General features: G+C 41.9%; 1 protein-coding gene across 3 annotated transcripts; it reads left to right on the plus strand.

Moving 5' to 3' along the window:
* The first annotated feature begins 10,689 nt into the window (after window positions 1–10,689).
* On the plus strand, window positions 10,690–15,991 carry FST (follistatin). 3 transcript variants are annotated; one of them, XM_030193119.1, is made up of 6 exons: window positions 10,690–11,066; window positions 12,621–12,812; window positions 13,128–13,346; window positions 13,669–13,893; window positions 14,565–14,795; window positions 15,445–15,560. In XM_030193119.1, exons 1-6 carry the CDS (start codon window positions 10,982–10,984, stop codon window positions 15,465–15,467), a joined length of 975 nt encoding a protein of 324 aa, XP_030048979.1. In that variant the 5' UTR covers window positions 10,690–10,981; the 3' UTR covers window positions 15,468–15,560. The 3 variants fall into 3 exon arrangements, with proteins under 3 accessions (XP_030048979.1, XP_030048980.1, XP_030048978.1); XM_030193120.1 differs by lacking the exon at window positions 15,445–15,560 and adding an exon at window positions 15,209–15,308 and having other exon boundaries at window positions 10,691–11,066; XM_030193118.1 differs by having other exon boundaries at window positions 10,693–11,066; window positions 15,468–15,991.
* Window positions 15,992–16,337: the final 346 nt, after the last annotated feature.

A 16,337-nucleotide genomic window follows, 5' to 3' on the forward strand; every position in this document is an offset into this window, starting at 1 on the left:
ATCGGAAGCCAGTGAAGTGACTTAAGGAGAGGGGTGATATGAGCATATCGGTCTAGGCGGAAGATAAGACGGGCAGCAGAGTTCTGAATGGATTGAAGGGGGAATAGATGGTTAAGTAAGGGAGGCCAGTGAGGAGTAGGTTGCAGTAGTCAAGGCGAGAGTTAATGAGAGTATGGATGAGAGTACGGGTGGTATGCTCAGAGAGGAAAGGGAGAATTTTCCTGATGTTATAGAGAAAGAAGCGACAGGTCTTGGCTGTCTGCTGGATATGCACAGAGAAGGAGAGGGAGGAGTCGAAGATAAACTCATATGTGCTACCTTTTGTGTATACCTGACCTTGGTTAGTATCTGCCATCCTCATGGTACAGACCGTAGAAGTCTGCCCAGCACTAGCCCCGCCTCCCAACCACCAGCCCCCCCCCCCCCCCCCCCCCACTGGCTCTGCCACCCAATCTCCGCTAAATTTCTAAGGATCCCTTCCTTCTGAACAGGATTCCTTTATGTTTATCCCACGCATTTTTTAATTCCATTACCATTTTCATCTCACCATTCCAAGCATCCACCACTCTCTCCGTCAAAAAGTGCTTCCTGACATTTTTCTTGAGTCTGCCCCACTTCAATCTCATTTCATGTCCTCTAGTTCTACCGTCTTCCCTTCTCTGGAAAAGGTTCGTTTGTGGATTAATACCTTTCAAATATTTGAACGTCTGTATCATATCACCCCTGTTTCTCCTGGGTATACACGTTCAGGTCAGCAAATCTCTCCTCATACGTCTTGTAACGCAAATCCCATACCATTCTTGTAGTTTTTCTTTTTACATCCTTAGCAAGATGCAATAGCATTTGAGTACGTCCAAAATGTGATGTTTCTGTGAGAAGCATGTCCATGCCTGCTATGTCTCTGACACCCCCTTTATTTATTTTGGATCACAAGTAGCAGCAGTGGGATTTGAACTGGCCACCTCTGGATTGTAAGACTGGTGCTCTAGCCTCTAGGCCAGTCCTCCACTCCACTCCCTTGAAATTTGGCTGTCACTGTGGGGGGGGGGCAGTCTGCAGGTCCCTGGGGGGGGAGGTATGTGTGTGTCAGCGGAGGCATAACGAAGACATGGATGTCCTTCTTTCAAACATTTTGGATGTCCTCAACTGCCCCCCCCCCCCCCCACAGGAGCAGCCAAATTTCAAGGGAGTGGAGTGGAGACGAGTAGAATAAAATGGAAGTATGGAGGAGTGGCCTAGTGATTAGAGCACTGGTCTTGCAATCCAGAGGTGGCCAGTTCAAATCCCACTGCTGCTACTTGCGATCCAACATCCAAATAAATAAAAGGGGTGTTGGAGGCATAGCAGGCATGGATGTCCCTCTCACAGAAACATTACATTTTGGACATCCTCAACTGCCATTGCAGGGACGGAGGCATAGCAAAGGACATCCTTCACCCATACTCTAAAAAAAAAAAAGTTGTCACCAATGACCACTTGGACATTTTCACCTGGACTTGTATTTTTCTAAGGTTGTAGATGGCAATTTATTTAAGGTTGTAGACAGCTATTATACATGCAGCTTGTCTGCATGTATGAAGCCGTCTTTGGCACGAGCTTCCCCTCCTTAGGAAGGAAATCGTGTGCAAATGAGCGAACAGCGAGCAGCTCATTTGCATGCAATTTCCTACATGCATGCCCATTCCTTTCTGAATCACTAAGGGATCGGTAAGGGAAGGGCTTTTTCCGTTCAGTTAGTGCATCAGTTAGTCCACTGCAGTGCCCCCTAGGGTGCCCGGTTGCTGTCCTGGCATGTCAGGGGGACCAGTGCACTAAGAATGCTGGCTCCTCCCATGACCAAATGACTTGGATTTGGCCATTTTTGAGATGGGCATCCTTGGTTTCTAATTTGGCCAAAAAACGGGGACGACCATCTCTAAGGTCAACCTAAATGTTGAGATTTGGGCATCCCCGACCATATTATCGAAACGAAAGATGGACACCCATCTTGTTTCGATAATACTGGTTTCCTCGCCCCTTCGCCGGGACGTCCTTAGAGATGGGCGCCCTTAGAGATGGTCACCCCCGCTCGATTATGCCCCTCCACGTCTCTTTCCCAATGCACATTTGCCATGTAAGGCAAAAATTTACCTCTGAGAATTGCCTTACCTTCTCCCAATAAACTATGAGGGAGACATCCTCTTGATTATTATCTAATACGTAGTGGTCCCATGCTTGATGGAGAAATATCTTAAAATCAGAATCCAAATACAAGGTTGGCTTCATCCACCATATAGGCACTGGTGTGCCTCAAAACAGCCCCAAATCAACCCGTACCATACAATGATTTGAGATGGTCCCATCCTCAGTTCCCAACACCCTTATCCCTGACAGCAAAGAAGGAGCCAAATTAAATAGTCCAACCTAGTGTAAACCTTATGTACATTTGAATAAAATGTGAAGTCCTGCTCCTCAGGATGTAAGGTGCGCCAGATATCTATCAGCCCCAGATCATTCATGAAAAATTAACTTCTTTACTCTCTGCCCCCTAGGTTTTAGGAGTTTGCAATCAGTTAAGGAATCTGCCCTTATATTGAAATCACCCCTCAACCCCACAATGAGCTCATATTCTCCTAGCAGGACCAAGTTAGATAACAACTGGGAGAAACAATTATGTGAATATATATTAGGTGCATACACAGAACATATAGCAAACTTAGAACCCAAGATTTCGCCCACCCGAATCACACACCGCCCCCTTCTTGTGCATTAAAGGGGTCTTTTACTAAGCTGCAGTAGCGTTTTTAACTCGCGGTAGAAATCAGCTGGCAGTAAACGCTGAGACACCCATACAAATTTAATGGGAGTTTCAGCGTTTACCACCAGCTGATTTCTACTGCGAGCTAAAAACACTATCACGGCTACTACTGAAAAGGTGTGAGCAAAATCTAAATTAATAAATAAATAAAAGGACTCCCTAAGATAGCTACTCCCATCTGCCTGCTATTAAAGGAGAAGAAAGCAAATTCCCCCACCCAATCTTTGCGTAACTTTAAATGTTCCATATTAGAAAAATGTGTCTCCAGCAGCAGCAACACGCCAACCTTCAGCTTTTTACAGTAATGAATCTTGGTGCGCTTTACTTGGAAATGAATGCCATCTACATTCAGCGTAGCAAAATGCAGACTACTCAGCCCAAAAAAGAATTAAGCACTCATTCTACTGTCAAACATTCACATACAATATGAGCACGGTGCCCTAGCTGCACCTCTTCCAAATCGAAGTTCTCACTCAGAGAACAGCAAACAATGGACCCCCAGGGACTTCCCATTTCTGTCCCGTCCCCTCCTAACCGATGAGTCATCCATTCTCCTCCTCAACAATACAGTCATACAAAAATACATACCAAAAAGCACAGAACAGCAGCCACCCATCCAAGAACAATCACACAACAGACCCCCTCCAAAAAAAACCCAACCCCTGCTCTACATATTCCACCAGTTTTATAAACTCATGCAAACCCCTGTCCTACCCACTTTTTTACTGCTTTTCTACAGTTTTTGCAACCACATCCAAAGCGGTTTATCTGGGGGCAATGGAGGGTTAAGTGACTTTACCCAGAGTCACAAGGAGCTGCAGCGGGAATCGATCTCAGTTCCCCATGACCGAAGTCGGCTGCACTAACCGCTAGGCTACTCCTCCACTCCACCACACCACATCACTAATAATGTCACCAACTAGGTTAAAAACAAAGTCAGTCTTGGACACCGCCACCTCTGTCCAATACATGCCCTTCGACATGGCACTGGAGCTGCTCAGAGCCTCTGAGCAGGGCGCTCTGATGCCAAAGGTGGACATAGAATCCACCTTCCGACTCATACTAATACAACAGAACTGCTTTTCACTGCTGGGATTCACGTTTGCTGATCAGCATTTCTTCGACAAGTGCATGCCTATGGGTTGCACTGCCTCCTGCAACATTTTTGAGATGTTCAGCTCCTTTCTACCCTGAGCTGTTGCAGATGTGGCTGTGGACAAATCCCCTGTGCACTACCTGGATGACTTCCTTTCCATTGTTCCCAGGAATTCCAATGCACGTCAGAAATTCTTGGGAGAGTTCAATCAAGTCACCTGCAAATCTGGGCTCCTGGTCGCACCCAACAAAATGGTGGGCCCCTGCTTTGTGATCACCTTCCTGGGCATCAAGATTGACACCATATCCATAACTACCTATCTTTCGACAGACAAGCTAGTGGACCTGAGGACAAAGATAGAGGGTGTACTGTCAATAATATTATATTAGACAGCTCCTACTTTCTTAATTTGTAAATCCTTCCCTTATGAGAAGCTCTTATTGATTGTAATCCGCCTTGAAGCTTTGTGTTAAAGAGCGGAATATAAATCTGTTAATACAATACAATAGAATACTGTCGTCATCAAAACACATAATCGGTCATAGGATCCCTGAACTTTGCGTGTTGCGTAATTTCATGAATACTAGCCACTGCCAGTGTTATGCGCAAACACTATCATATCCACACATCCTGCTCATTCAAGTAGGACTTGAGGATATGGTTGCATTTCCTGTGAGAATTCAAAACACTTGCTGTGATACAGTCTTCTCCCACATCAAGTATATACCTCAAACTATTCATGGACATGGCAGGCGCTATGGGTGTGGGAGCCTATTGTGTTGAAGAATGGTTTGCATCCCCTTGGCTGGAATTCTGGGTGGTGTCCAGCTTGAACAGGAGTGTCACTTTTCTTGAACTGTTTCCCATTATGGTAGCGTCGCACATATGGGGAGACAGGCTGGCCAACAAGATGGTCACATTCTGGTCCAATAACAAGGCGGTGGTCAAGGTGATCAACAGACAGACAGCCTGATCCCCAATGGTGGTTGGGCTCATCAGGTTCCTACTCCATTGTTTGCAACTAAACAAGCCCCCCCCCCCCCAGGTCAATCATGTACTGAGCATGGACAATAGTATTGCTGATGCACTGTCACACAATTTTCCTTATTTCAACAGCTTGCACCTTTCGCGAGACACCAACACCAATCCCAAAAGAGATATGGGACCTTGGAGAAGCACTACAAAGCTGCTGATTTCTGGAGCCCTGGCACTGTAGATGTGGTGAGCCTACAAGAAGGCCTTCGATGATGTTTGTGACTTCCTCCATCAGACAATCTGCTTGCAGGATTCATCACACATGCTTACGACACAGGGCTCTCTCAGGCACTCACCAATTCAAAAATGGTCATATTTACTTTCTTCAACAGAGTCCTCCCCTGAAGTAACCCACATGACAGTTTTCTCATTAGGACTTTGATGAAAGGCTAGGCAAAGAAGAAACCTACAGCAACTGAAAAGCAGTGATCCATAACACATGACATCTTGGTTCAGGTATGGGAATCACTTCAACACATTTGCTCGACTTGAGTTTGAGGAATCCTTATTTAGAGCAGCCTTTACTGTAGCCTTCGTTGCATCATTACATATTAGTGAACTAGTCATCAATCCAAAGACAGACTGCAAAGTGGACTCAGTATCTCAGATGTCCTGCTACAGCGAGACATCTTCCAAATCACCATTCCCAAATCAAAGACTGATCAGATGGCCAGATGATGCCAAATCTGCCTACCTGCCCTGCTGCACACCTCAAAACCTACCTCCATTTGTGGTCATCAGGAGGATCAAGTCTCCTTGCACATACGAACCAGTGCCCTTTGAACAGATTCCATTTTGTGGCAGTACTCCAGCATGCTCTATGCCATGTAGGACTTAGCCCAGAGAACTTTGGGACACACTCTTTCTGCATCGGCACAGCCACCGCCATCGCCACCTTGCAGCAAGGCCTCCTGGTCCCCTTTATCAAGCGCCTAGGACATTGAAAGTATCTGGCTTACAAAAAATACACTCTGCTTCCTTTGCAGTGACAAAAGACTGGCTCTTTGTGTACCTTTCTCTCAGGCACCTCAGATCAACTGCAAACTATGTGGATAGTAGGTTACTTGTACATTCTGTGAGCGGGTCAGAAGGTTTCGCTCCCATCCTCTGGGTGCACATCTGGGACTATTCCTAAACATCAAATGGGTGATGACTTCAACTCATGGTGTTCTTAGCTGAGCAGCTTGCGACGGCCGCACCCCCGGACGTACTAATTCTTCACTTAGGAGACAACGAAATCGGACAGTTATCCTGCAAGGACCTTATCTCAGTGGCAAAAAGAGACCTTTTTGAGATGTCAATGCTCCTCAAAGGGACTTGGATTTGCTGGTCAGATATCATCCCGAGGCTACTCTGGAACAGGTCCATGCTTTGGACCAGGAGCCTGAAGAATGTGAACCACCAAGTCTGGCACTAGAGCATGCAGCTGTGTGGAGGAAGGATTTGGCAGTGTGTGGCCTGGCTGGAGAGGAGAGAGCTAGTACAAGGCGAGGAATGGATCAGCTGGACTTGGCTCGCTGGCTCGGGTGTTTCCTTAATCTTTGCTGTTAAATTTGTTGAATACAGCTGTGTCTTAATTTCCCACAAATTTACCTAAAAACTGCCAGTTGTGTATTAATTATTAGAGATTGACATGATCTTTTACCTGCATATTTGGGCCTGAGTGAGGAGTATGTCACCTGCCTATGTTAGAAATTACATGTGCAGCAGCAGCAGCAACAGGAAGCTCTCTTCAAGGTATACTAGCTGCTACTACTATAGTACTAATACTTTTACTAAGTATTTCAGTAGTGCTACAAGGTGTATGGGAATGTACATAATTTGCTAGGGTTTAAATATTGTAATTCAATCATGAAATATTTTCACCTCGCTATGCAATTTATTGCTATGAGTTTTGATGGCACAGATCCCCTTTAATGATCATACTAATGAAATTATTTTGAATGTATAATTAGTTGCATTTTCACAAAGAGTTTCTCACTATTTGATCAAATACTGCTAAAATTGGTACACATTTTACATATACATTAGGTGAATCAGAAAGTGCACATAATCTATGCTGACATTAGTTGTCTTTTTAGGACCCTCTTAGATCATTTAGTAGATATTACTTATTCCTTATACATTCATGTGGTGTGTATTAAAGCTGTACCAAATAGCATCTTTTATTATTCGGCGGAATATGAATGATGAAAAATATTAGTAGGCCGAATACGAATAATAGGCATTGAGCTTTAACATAACAAATAATTAAAAAGGCAATGTGAAATCACAGATTAAGGGCTTCTTTCACAAAATGGCGCTACTGATTAGTGGTGCGCTGAATGCAAAGAAGCCCATTCAATTCTCATGAGCTCCTTCACATGCAGCGCACGCTAATCGGTAGCGCTACTTTGTACAAGGAGCCCTGTTTATTTCAGTAGGATTTAGCACAGTAGATCCCAGATTACTTGTATTCGCATATACATCACTATTCAGATGAATAGGATTAATGTATTTGAAACACTATTGGGGCTGAATCGAATCAAATACGAATATTCAGTCAGCCCTAGTAGGTATTGCTTTATACATCCAAATAAGACTTTTAAAAAAGATTTATTATATAGTAGTAGTGGTAGGATGTTTGGTTTGTTTTTGGGGTTTTTTCAGGGCTACCAGAGGCATTTGAATAGGATGCTGGACAATAATGACTGTCAGCTTTCCTGACAATGAGCAATAAAAGAACTTCTAAATTGCTCATAACCAATGAATGAATGAATGAATAAATAAACAAATAAATAAATAAATAAAACTGCCATACATAAACTGAAAACAGCCGAATTCGAGGTGGGAACTGGCTACACTAACTCAGAATGTACTTATTAATCTTTTCTTTTAATCCCAAACAGTGTGATTTAAAAAAAAAAAAAGGAGAAAAAAATAAAATCTGCATTGGTGAAGACTTCCGAAAATCATTCATTCTTGTAAACTCAGAACCTAGAATTACATTGTCTCTTCAGATAAATACATTGTACAGAGGAACCGAAAATGTAGAAACCGAGGATTACGTGGGGTTTTTTGTTTTTTAACTTTCCTACTGTCGGCAGATTAAATTTGTCAAGTGTAGCGGGAGAGACGTTGAAAATGAAAGCATGCGAATAAAGTATAATAAAATAAAGCACTTTAATTCCAATACCCCCCCCCCCCCCCTTGACAAGAGCCTGATAATCCACCTTTAACATGAAAAGGGCAGGCGGGAAAAATAAAAAGGAAGCTATTCTGTAGTGTCACAGAGGTGGTGTGAGAGAGGGCCATGCTATTGAATTTCATTTCAATGACCTTGTCATGACGTTAGTAAAATACCCATATGAGAGATATCATTGATTTCGCCATCATGTAACACATTTCCAGAAATCGGCCTCCAAAGCAAGGAGAATAACAACCACTGTCTGCTGTGCGGATCTGTAAACAATTTGCCAAACAGGTCGATACTAAGGAAAGAGCAGACGAAAGAAAACATTTTGCATATGCCGCACGAATAGTGGGTTGCTTTTGGTTTACCAACTTACTTGGCAACTGGCGAGGTTGTAGGCACGCAATAGTAATTCTTACTTCCTCCACTGCCCTGCCAGTGACCTCAACCCTGACCTGCAGGGGCCACTTTCTCATGGGGAGAAGGGTAATTCAGTCTTCACTCAGTCATTGGTCTGCCATTGGTGCCATGCTCGTTAATTATCTGTGCTGGTTTTATGATGTGGGCTACTGTCCACAGGGACAGCATTGGGAAAGACTACCGAATGCTTTGCATTTAGAAGGGAGCTGATGTACATGGGTGAAAAGGCCAGGGTTCTTTCCACTAAGTTATCCACTGTGTCTTTCAATTTTGTTTTTTTTTATTAATGGTAGCAACTCCAAAATAAATATTTGAAGCCTTCCCAGATATATGACCCTTCACATTTCCAGTGCTTTATTTTAAGTTCATAACCACAAATTAAAGTAGCCGGTGTACTTATGTTTAAGGATTATTATGTTGCTGTTTTACAAGGCGTACATTTCCATAAAAACCAAAGCCTGGTGTTAAAGTACTTTGGACCTTTTGGGTGGGTGGATATATGTGTATATATGTGTGTGTGACAGAGAGAAAGAGAGAGAGAGACTACTATACTTTTCACATTATAGCATAATTCAAAGAAACTACTATATTTTTCATATTATAGAATAATCCAATAATCAAATTGAGCTCTTAAATGACCGAGCGGCTCTTCAATCGGGGTACTTTACTATTAGTGTCATTTTTGACTTACGATATAGTTCGACCCCTTTTGTTGTGTCATCTACCGTTAGAGGGCACTAAACCACTCTGCATTCATTCTGTTAAGGAAGGTGGGGGGATGCTAGTGATGCAGAAATGAGAAAAATTAAAGGCGGAAGCGAAAAGCTTTCTGAAGTTCGAAAAGGGACCTAGAACGAGGAATAATGGCACTAAAAAAAAAAAAGCACTAGAGTCAACCATTTGCTAGTCTGCTGCTGTGAAGTATGACTGCAGGTGGTGCAACAGCGCTTTTATGTCTATGCCCACTTGCAAAGATAATGTTCATAAAGCGGGACCAGTGCCAGCCTGAGGCACCCAAACAACTGTCTTCTAATATTAGCCCGGCTGTATTTTTGGATCTATTATAGTCTGTCCAGACAGATCCTATTGTAACGGGATCTTTTATTCAAAGATTAGCACTATCTCCTGCAGTTGGTGGAAAAAAATCTGTTATCGCTGAGTTATTTGCAGTTGGTGGGGAGGGGGAGGGAGAGGGGCTGGGCATAGGAGTCGGTGGAAGTACAAATCCGAGTGACCTGCCAATGTCCAGGAATTTGTGTCTGCATACTTTGCTGTCTGTTGTCCTTTGGCGCTCCAAAGCGAAAGAATAGAAATTTGAGGGGAGGGCAAGGCAGCTTTTGAATAAACAATGCCATTTTCCGTGAAGTAATCGTTTCTGTATAAAAGGAAATATCGCCTACTCAGTTTCATTCAGCTGTGCCAAAAAATGTTATAAATGAGAGACCGCCAACTTTCTGTGAAGAATGCCAGACTGTGCTTAATAAACTAGTAGTGTAGAAGTTCATTATCGATGGGGCAATCTCTGGGCCTCTGAAAGGAGACCGCCTACGTCGCCCATTCCAATCTAATACTCCAGACACTGGGGAGTGAAAAGATTGTCACTTGGGCAAAACCCTAGGTATTAAACTTGTATTTGTTTTTGACAAGTCCCAGAGAACGAGATGTGTGTGCAGCAGACACTTAACTACTGTTTGAGACGTTAGGATTTTAGAGTTAGTATTAGGAGCAACTAGAAGGCGAAAAAGGGGGGGGGGGGTGTCATTAAAAGAAAAAAAAGGACACCTCTCCGAAGACTTTATTACGCACTGAAATTATCTTCGGCAACAAATATTCATTTCAGGCTGACGTAGAAGCGCAGTCTCTTTAGCTGGCTGATGTTTTTGTGTGTGTGTGAGGATTTAGTTTGGTGGCGAGATTAATGTTCATGGCCAATGAGGACGGTAGGTGGCAAGGACAGATCACATTTTTTTTTTTGTAAACTTTGATAAACAAGCCGAACTGCTCCTGGCTAGCTGGAATGTGCACTGTTTTTGCAACCTATGCCTTGTAGGTATTCATTGCACTAGTCGGGTGTCTTTTTCTCCTCTGCATAGCTCAAGTTATACTTACCAGTTCGCTACACTCCCAGCTGCCACTGCCCAAACAACACACGAAAAAGCTCCCTCGTACATTAGATTTCATATTCCGTATACTTAAAACAGATTCGGAAGGGGTTTTAGAAGGTGGAAAATGTCACCTGATTCACAGTGAACTTTTTAAATCTCCCCACCCCCAAACACACACACACTAGGAGACCGCCCACCGCAGACAGCTTAGACCCCCTTATAGATTTAAAGAGAGACTGCATTCAGAGGCTGACATTCATTCAATTGAACGATCATAAGCGGAGACCAGGGTTTCCTCTACTACTCTCCTATCTCTCTACTTGAGATTGTTTTTTTTGCTCTCGTTAGGACTGAGGATGTTAAATCAGAGAATCCAGCCGGGCGTGCTTTTATTTCTGACCGTCTCTGTATGCCATTTTATGGAAGATCGCACAGTTCAGGGTAAGCCGAGGAGAGTTTTCTCCTTCCACTGTTACTACTCTGTCATATCAAGTCTTTTCTTGCCTTTTGCGTTTCTTTCATTTTCTGAACGTCACATCAAAAGACAGCAAGAATAAAAAGCCGGAGTACATAGAACTAAGCTATACAAAACTGTAAATGTTCTCCTTTCATATCAAGAAGATTTTTTAAAATCGCTGTTAAAGGCACATATCAAATTTAGGAACTTTCTTCTGGAGTTTTAAAGCAGAGTGCAAGCAAAACTTTTCCCTTCCGTTTTAAAAATAGGTGATGAATTAGAAATTCCAGAATTGAAACCAGGAACGTTCCTGGATGCTTACACATCCAATTTTTGACACTTCTTTGATCTGGACTGCTCTGTGTTTCTCTGAAAAGAGAATATAGTGAAAGAGTTTATCCAAGCAGATAGAAAACTATTGATGACTGGAATGTTATTTGGTAGAACGTATTAGACAACCCTCTGCAGAATATGATATCTTGATACTGAAGACAGCCAAAAGAGAATGATTTTACTGAATTTTATTTCATTAAATTGAGTCATACGTCCAGGGAGCAAAAAAAAAAAAAAAAAATGACTGCGTTTTCTTAGATGATTGATAAACTAAGCATTTTGTCCGTAGGGAAGTATTTTAGATTGTCTTTCTAGATTCTTAACTATGCAGAGCATTAATTTAACCCACAACCCTAAGGACCCAGAGAATTGGTACCGGAATCTCTTGGTACTAACTTGTTGGAGAATTCACATTGGTAATTCTCCAAAGATTCATCCCAACCGAAACTATCAGCTTTTGAAATCCAAAGGGGAGTTGCTTGGAATAGAGTTTTTGGCACGGACTCTTAAATGACTACACATTACATTCACTAGTAAAACAAAATGTTACAAATTAACGAGCAATATTTGTTTCGCTGAGAAACCGCAAAAGCAAGCGAATCACTTCTTCTAGCATTCCTTGCCGCTGGATTTCTCACAGTTTTCTTTGCGGGAGGGGTGGTGACTACAATCTGCGTTTAGTCTCCCCCCCCCCCTTTTTTTTTTACTGTCGATTTAAGAAAATAAGCTCCTCCAAATGAACTGCAGAAGAGACCTATTTCGAAAGAGACTTTGGTAATAGACAAACGTTACCAGTCAAGTCATTGCAAAATGGGTTGAACTGATTATGGATATGTTAAAATGTGTGTGTGTGGGGGGGGGGGGGGTGAGAGTAAGGGCTTGTGGGGGACAAGTTCAGTAGTTTTTGCATCACAAAATGAGACCCTTTTTCACGTCCTAGTTTTTCAATAAATTGTGTTATCTTTTTGCTAACTTCTGACCTACGTTACTAAATTGACAGAAATACACATTTCTAACGCCAAATATTGACTTGCGCGATTTGGGTCGTTCTACTGTACTTGCGGTTTGCCCTGGTGTTACTCCAGGTTATGAAACAGGGCAAATAAACAGTCTAGTAAAAGTCATTGCAAGGCGCACGTGTTGTGTCTGGGTCACTGGTAACTGACATTGATATGGCTGGGGCTCTCTCTCTCTCTCTATTGCAGCTGGGAATTGTTGGCTGCAGCAGGGAAGGAACGGCCGCTGCCAGGTTCTCTACAGGACTGAGCTAAGCAAGGAGGAATGCTGTAAGACCGGCAGGTTGGGCACTTCCTGGACAGAAGAAGATGTGCCCAACAGTACCCTCTTCAAATGGCTGATTTTTAACGGGGGAGCTCCACATTGCATACCATGCAAAGGTACAGTTTACTCCTTTGACTGTATATGTGAACTGGGCCGTTTTTACCAGAGTAGGACATCCTGCAGAAACATATGCGCATATACCTAGATATGTGTACGCATCCGTACTTCCACAAATGTACAGGGGTTTTTTTTTTCATTATGAATAGCATTCCGACGGTTGAAACCCTATTCCTAGCAGAGCATGGGGTAGTTTAAGACCACTGTGGTCAGATACCTTCCATTTACTGATAGGCTTGCTGTTTTAACTGTTACTGAGCGAGGGGAAAGTGACTCTTCTTCACAATGGTATCCTTTTTTCCCGTTCATTTTAGAAACCTGTGAGAACGTGGACTGCGGACCTGGAAAAAAGTGTAAAATGAACAAGAAAAACAAACCGCGCTGTGTTTGTGCTCCTGATTGCTCTAACATCACGTGGAAGGGCCCTGTCTGTGGTTTAGATGGCAAAACTTACAAGGACGAATGTGCGCTACTCAAGGCCAAATGTAAAGGGCAGCCAGAACTGGAAGTACAATACCAGGGCAAATGCAAAAGTAGGTTTGCCGACATGAACCGGAAAAAGTTTCATAAGTAAACCCCATATCAAACTTGGTGGTACTAGGTATTCTTCCTCAAAATAACAGCCATTAGTGATGGAAAATAACATAATATTTGTAACCGAAGTGTAAATTTATTGTTTAGACTTACAGTGGAAGTCCCAAACATACCTACAGAAAGTGTGCCTCACATTTGTGTATTTATTTTAGAATACTACTAAATGTTTTGGTTTTCATTCCATGTGGTTTTTCATTTCTTCCTAATCTTCGGGGTAACCAAATATGATATGTATCTTCTTATGTCCCTGTCTTATTCCAGAAACCTGTAGGGATGTCTTGTGTCCAGGCAGTTCCACGTGTGTGGTGGATCAAACCAATAATGCCTACTGTGTGACGTGTAATTGGATTTGCCCGGAGACTACATCCCCAGAACAGTATCTCTGTGGGAATGATGGGATAACCTATGCTAGTGCTTGTCACCTGAGGAAGGCTACCTGCCTGCTGGGAAAATCTATTGGATTAGCCTACGATGGAAACTGTATCAGTAAGTATTTTGATCTAGGTGAAAATAGGGAGGCTAGGCTTTTACAGCTCACACCTAGCCTGCTAAACGACATGTAAAGCATCCTCTCTAAACTACTTTCAAAGAAATGGGTATGTTTTCTTTAGAAGATATGCAAAATATGGCATACTAACAATTAATGTGCTGAAATACTTTAAAAGGATTACTTCTTCGAAGCATAAGAACTACAAGCATTTGACGAATGGCTATATCTCTAATGTTAGTGAAGGTAGGGTGATTATACTGCATTGATACTTCTTGTAAAAATTTGTAGCAAGTAAAAAAAAAAGTAAAAAGTTGAATCTGCTACTGCTTATAAGGAAAAGTTCTAATCTGAAACCGAGCTCCCCTTCAAAGAAGCTTAATAAGTTCATTAGCAAACCAATGAAACTTTTAATTATTAACATATTTTCCCATCCAGGACGTTCTTTGGTTTTGCCTTTGTACCTTTTCATTGGGTTGCAAGTAGGTAATTGATCAACAAAATAGTTATGCTTGGAAAAAGCCTTTGATAAAGCAATCCTAAGTCTACCTTTTGCATTTAAAACTCAGAACTTTCCAAAATTGGTAGATGAAAAGCTTGGAGAAACACTTATGTAAAAGGTGGTGGAAGATTATTTCTTTTCAAAGCACCTATTTTTTTTTAATTTTAGAAGCAAAATCATGTGAAGATATCCAGTGCAATCCTTTGAAGAAATGTCTTTGGGATTTCAAGTTGGGCCGTGGTCGTTGTGTCTTGTGCGATGAGCTGTGCCCGGAAAGCAAGTCCGACGAGGCAGTCTGTGCCAGTGATAACACCACCTATCCAAGCGAATGTGTTATGAAACAGGCAGCTTGCTCCATGGGGATTATTTTGGAAGTAAAACACTCTGGATCTTGCAACTGTAAGTGAGATTTTTACCTTACAGAAATTAAGGCTTCTGAAGGCAATCCCTCGGTAATGAAGAGTTGAGTCTGTTAAAAAAAAAAACCCCGCAAAGAATCAGTGCACAGGTTTGCCACAGAAGTGGTCTTTGCCACCAATCGGCAGCTACAGTTGAGCTGCTTGGAACGCTTTCAAGCTCATGTTATTAGCAAGGGGTTGCCTGAGAACATTTTCTAACTCTTCCGTTTCCTAATGTGTTTTGTTTCTTTATGCTTTGCTGTGTGCTATATTAACGCTTCCAGTAACCTAACATCAACCAGAAAAGTTTAATTTTTGGCAAATGGCTGCTGTCTTTGAGCAGTTGCCTATACTAACCTGAAAGGACCCAAGCAGTAAACCTAGAACACAAGAGCACTTTTTATCTGATTTCAGGAATTCCGCAAATAAAGTCAAAGCATTGATTCTTCACAACTTTCTGCAGTAAGACTTCATAGCCTATGTTAACAAACAAACAAAATACAACCCCCCCCCCAAAAAAAAACCCCTTACTGCATAACAGCAGATGCCCAAGAGCATCACTGCAAGTCACGCTGTATATGGCTGTTACAGAGGGCTTTGAAAACATGCACTGAGCTTCTGCACTGCTGTTGTCCTTATTTAAACAACAGCTCCCCTGTATTCTCCCATATAGCCATTACTGAAGATCCAGAGGAAGAAGAGGAAGAGGAAGACCTGGACTACTACAGCTTTCCAAAATCTTCATTTCACCGGTAAACCTCCATTACTATTTGAACAGCCCTCTAGCAAGAAATCATGTCCATACTGTAAATAAGTGTATGCTTATTTATTTTGAAAAACAAAAAAAAGTATACATATAGTTGAGTCTGGTAGACATTTATTTATACTGTGTCATGTTTTATAATTTATACATAAAATGTCTGGTTGACTGTACACCTTGTTTTGAAGAAATATATTCGTCAAAGGAAAAGCAGTGTTATTTATTGTGAGATATCTTGCTTGTAAAGTAAGGCTTTTCTTGTAAACTGTAAGTCCATTCCTTATAACTCAACCACACCGTTGTTGTCTTTTCTTTCACTAATTTGCATGTCAGGTCCTGTTTGTTTATTTATTGGATTTTCTTCTACTGTTCTGTATATATATATCTTTCGGGTTTTGTTTACAAGGAATCTTGACTGACCAAAAAAAAAAAAAAGGCTGAAACAAATATATAAATTGAGGTTCAAGAAGGCTACCTTCGAGGAAACTTTCCTTCTCCGTTATTCTTAATTGTGATCAAAATGTTTTCTGAATATGTTTTAGCTTATCAGGATGTCCAACCAAACCAAGACAATTGATGCAGATTCTTTAAACCAGTCAGGGTAGAAGTAGCAGAAAAGTGGGGGAGATGACGTCGTTGTTTTTGTTATGCTTTAAACAAGTGTATTCTGGGTCTCCTTTAAAGATGGCTCAGCAATGCTATTTTTCCCTTTCAATTTATATCAAAAGCTGTATCAGTTCAAGTTTCTTGCTTGTTACAGTACTTATTTTCCTGGTTCAATTT

This window comes from Microcaecilia unicolor, chromosome 2 (assembly GCF_901765095.1).
Source record: "Microcaecilia unicolor chromosome 2, aMicUni1.1, whole genome shotgun sequence".
NCBI lineage: Eukaryota > Metazoa > Chordata > Amphibia > Gymnophiona > Siphonopidae > Microcaecilia > Microcaecilia unicolor.

Coding starts and splice junctions, on each gene's coding strand:
- FST (XM_030193118.1), top strand. CDS start 10,982: ATGTTAAATCAGAGAATCCAGCCGGGCGTGCTTTTATTTCTGACCGTC. Junction 11,067..12,620: donor GGAAGATCGCACAGTTCAGG/GTAAGCCGAGGA, acceptor TCTCTATTGCAG/CTGGGAATTGTTGGCTGCAG. Junction 12,813..13,127: donor ACATTGCATACCATGCAAAG/GTACAGTTTACT, acceptor CGTTCATTTTAG/AAACCTGTGAGAACGTGGAC.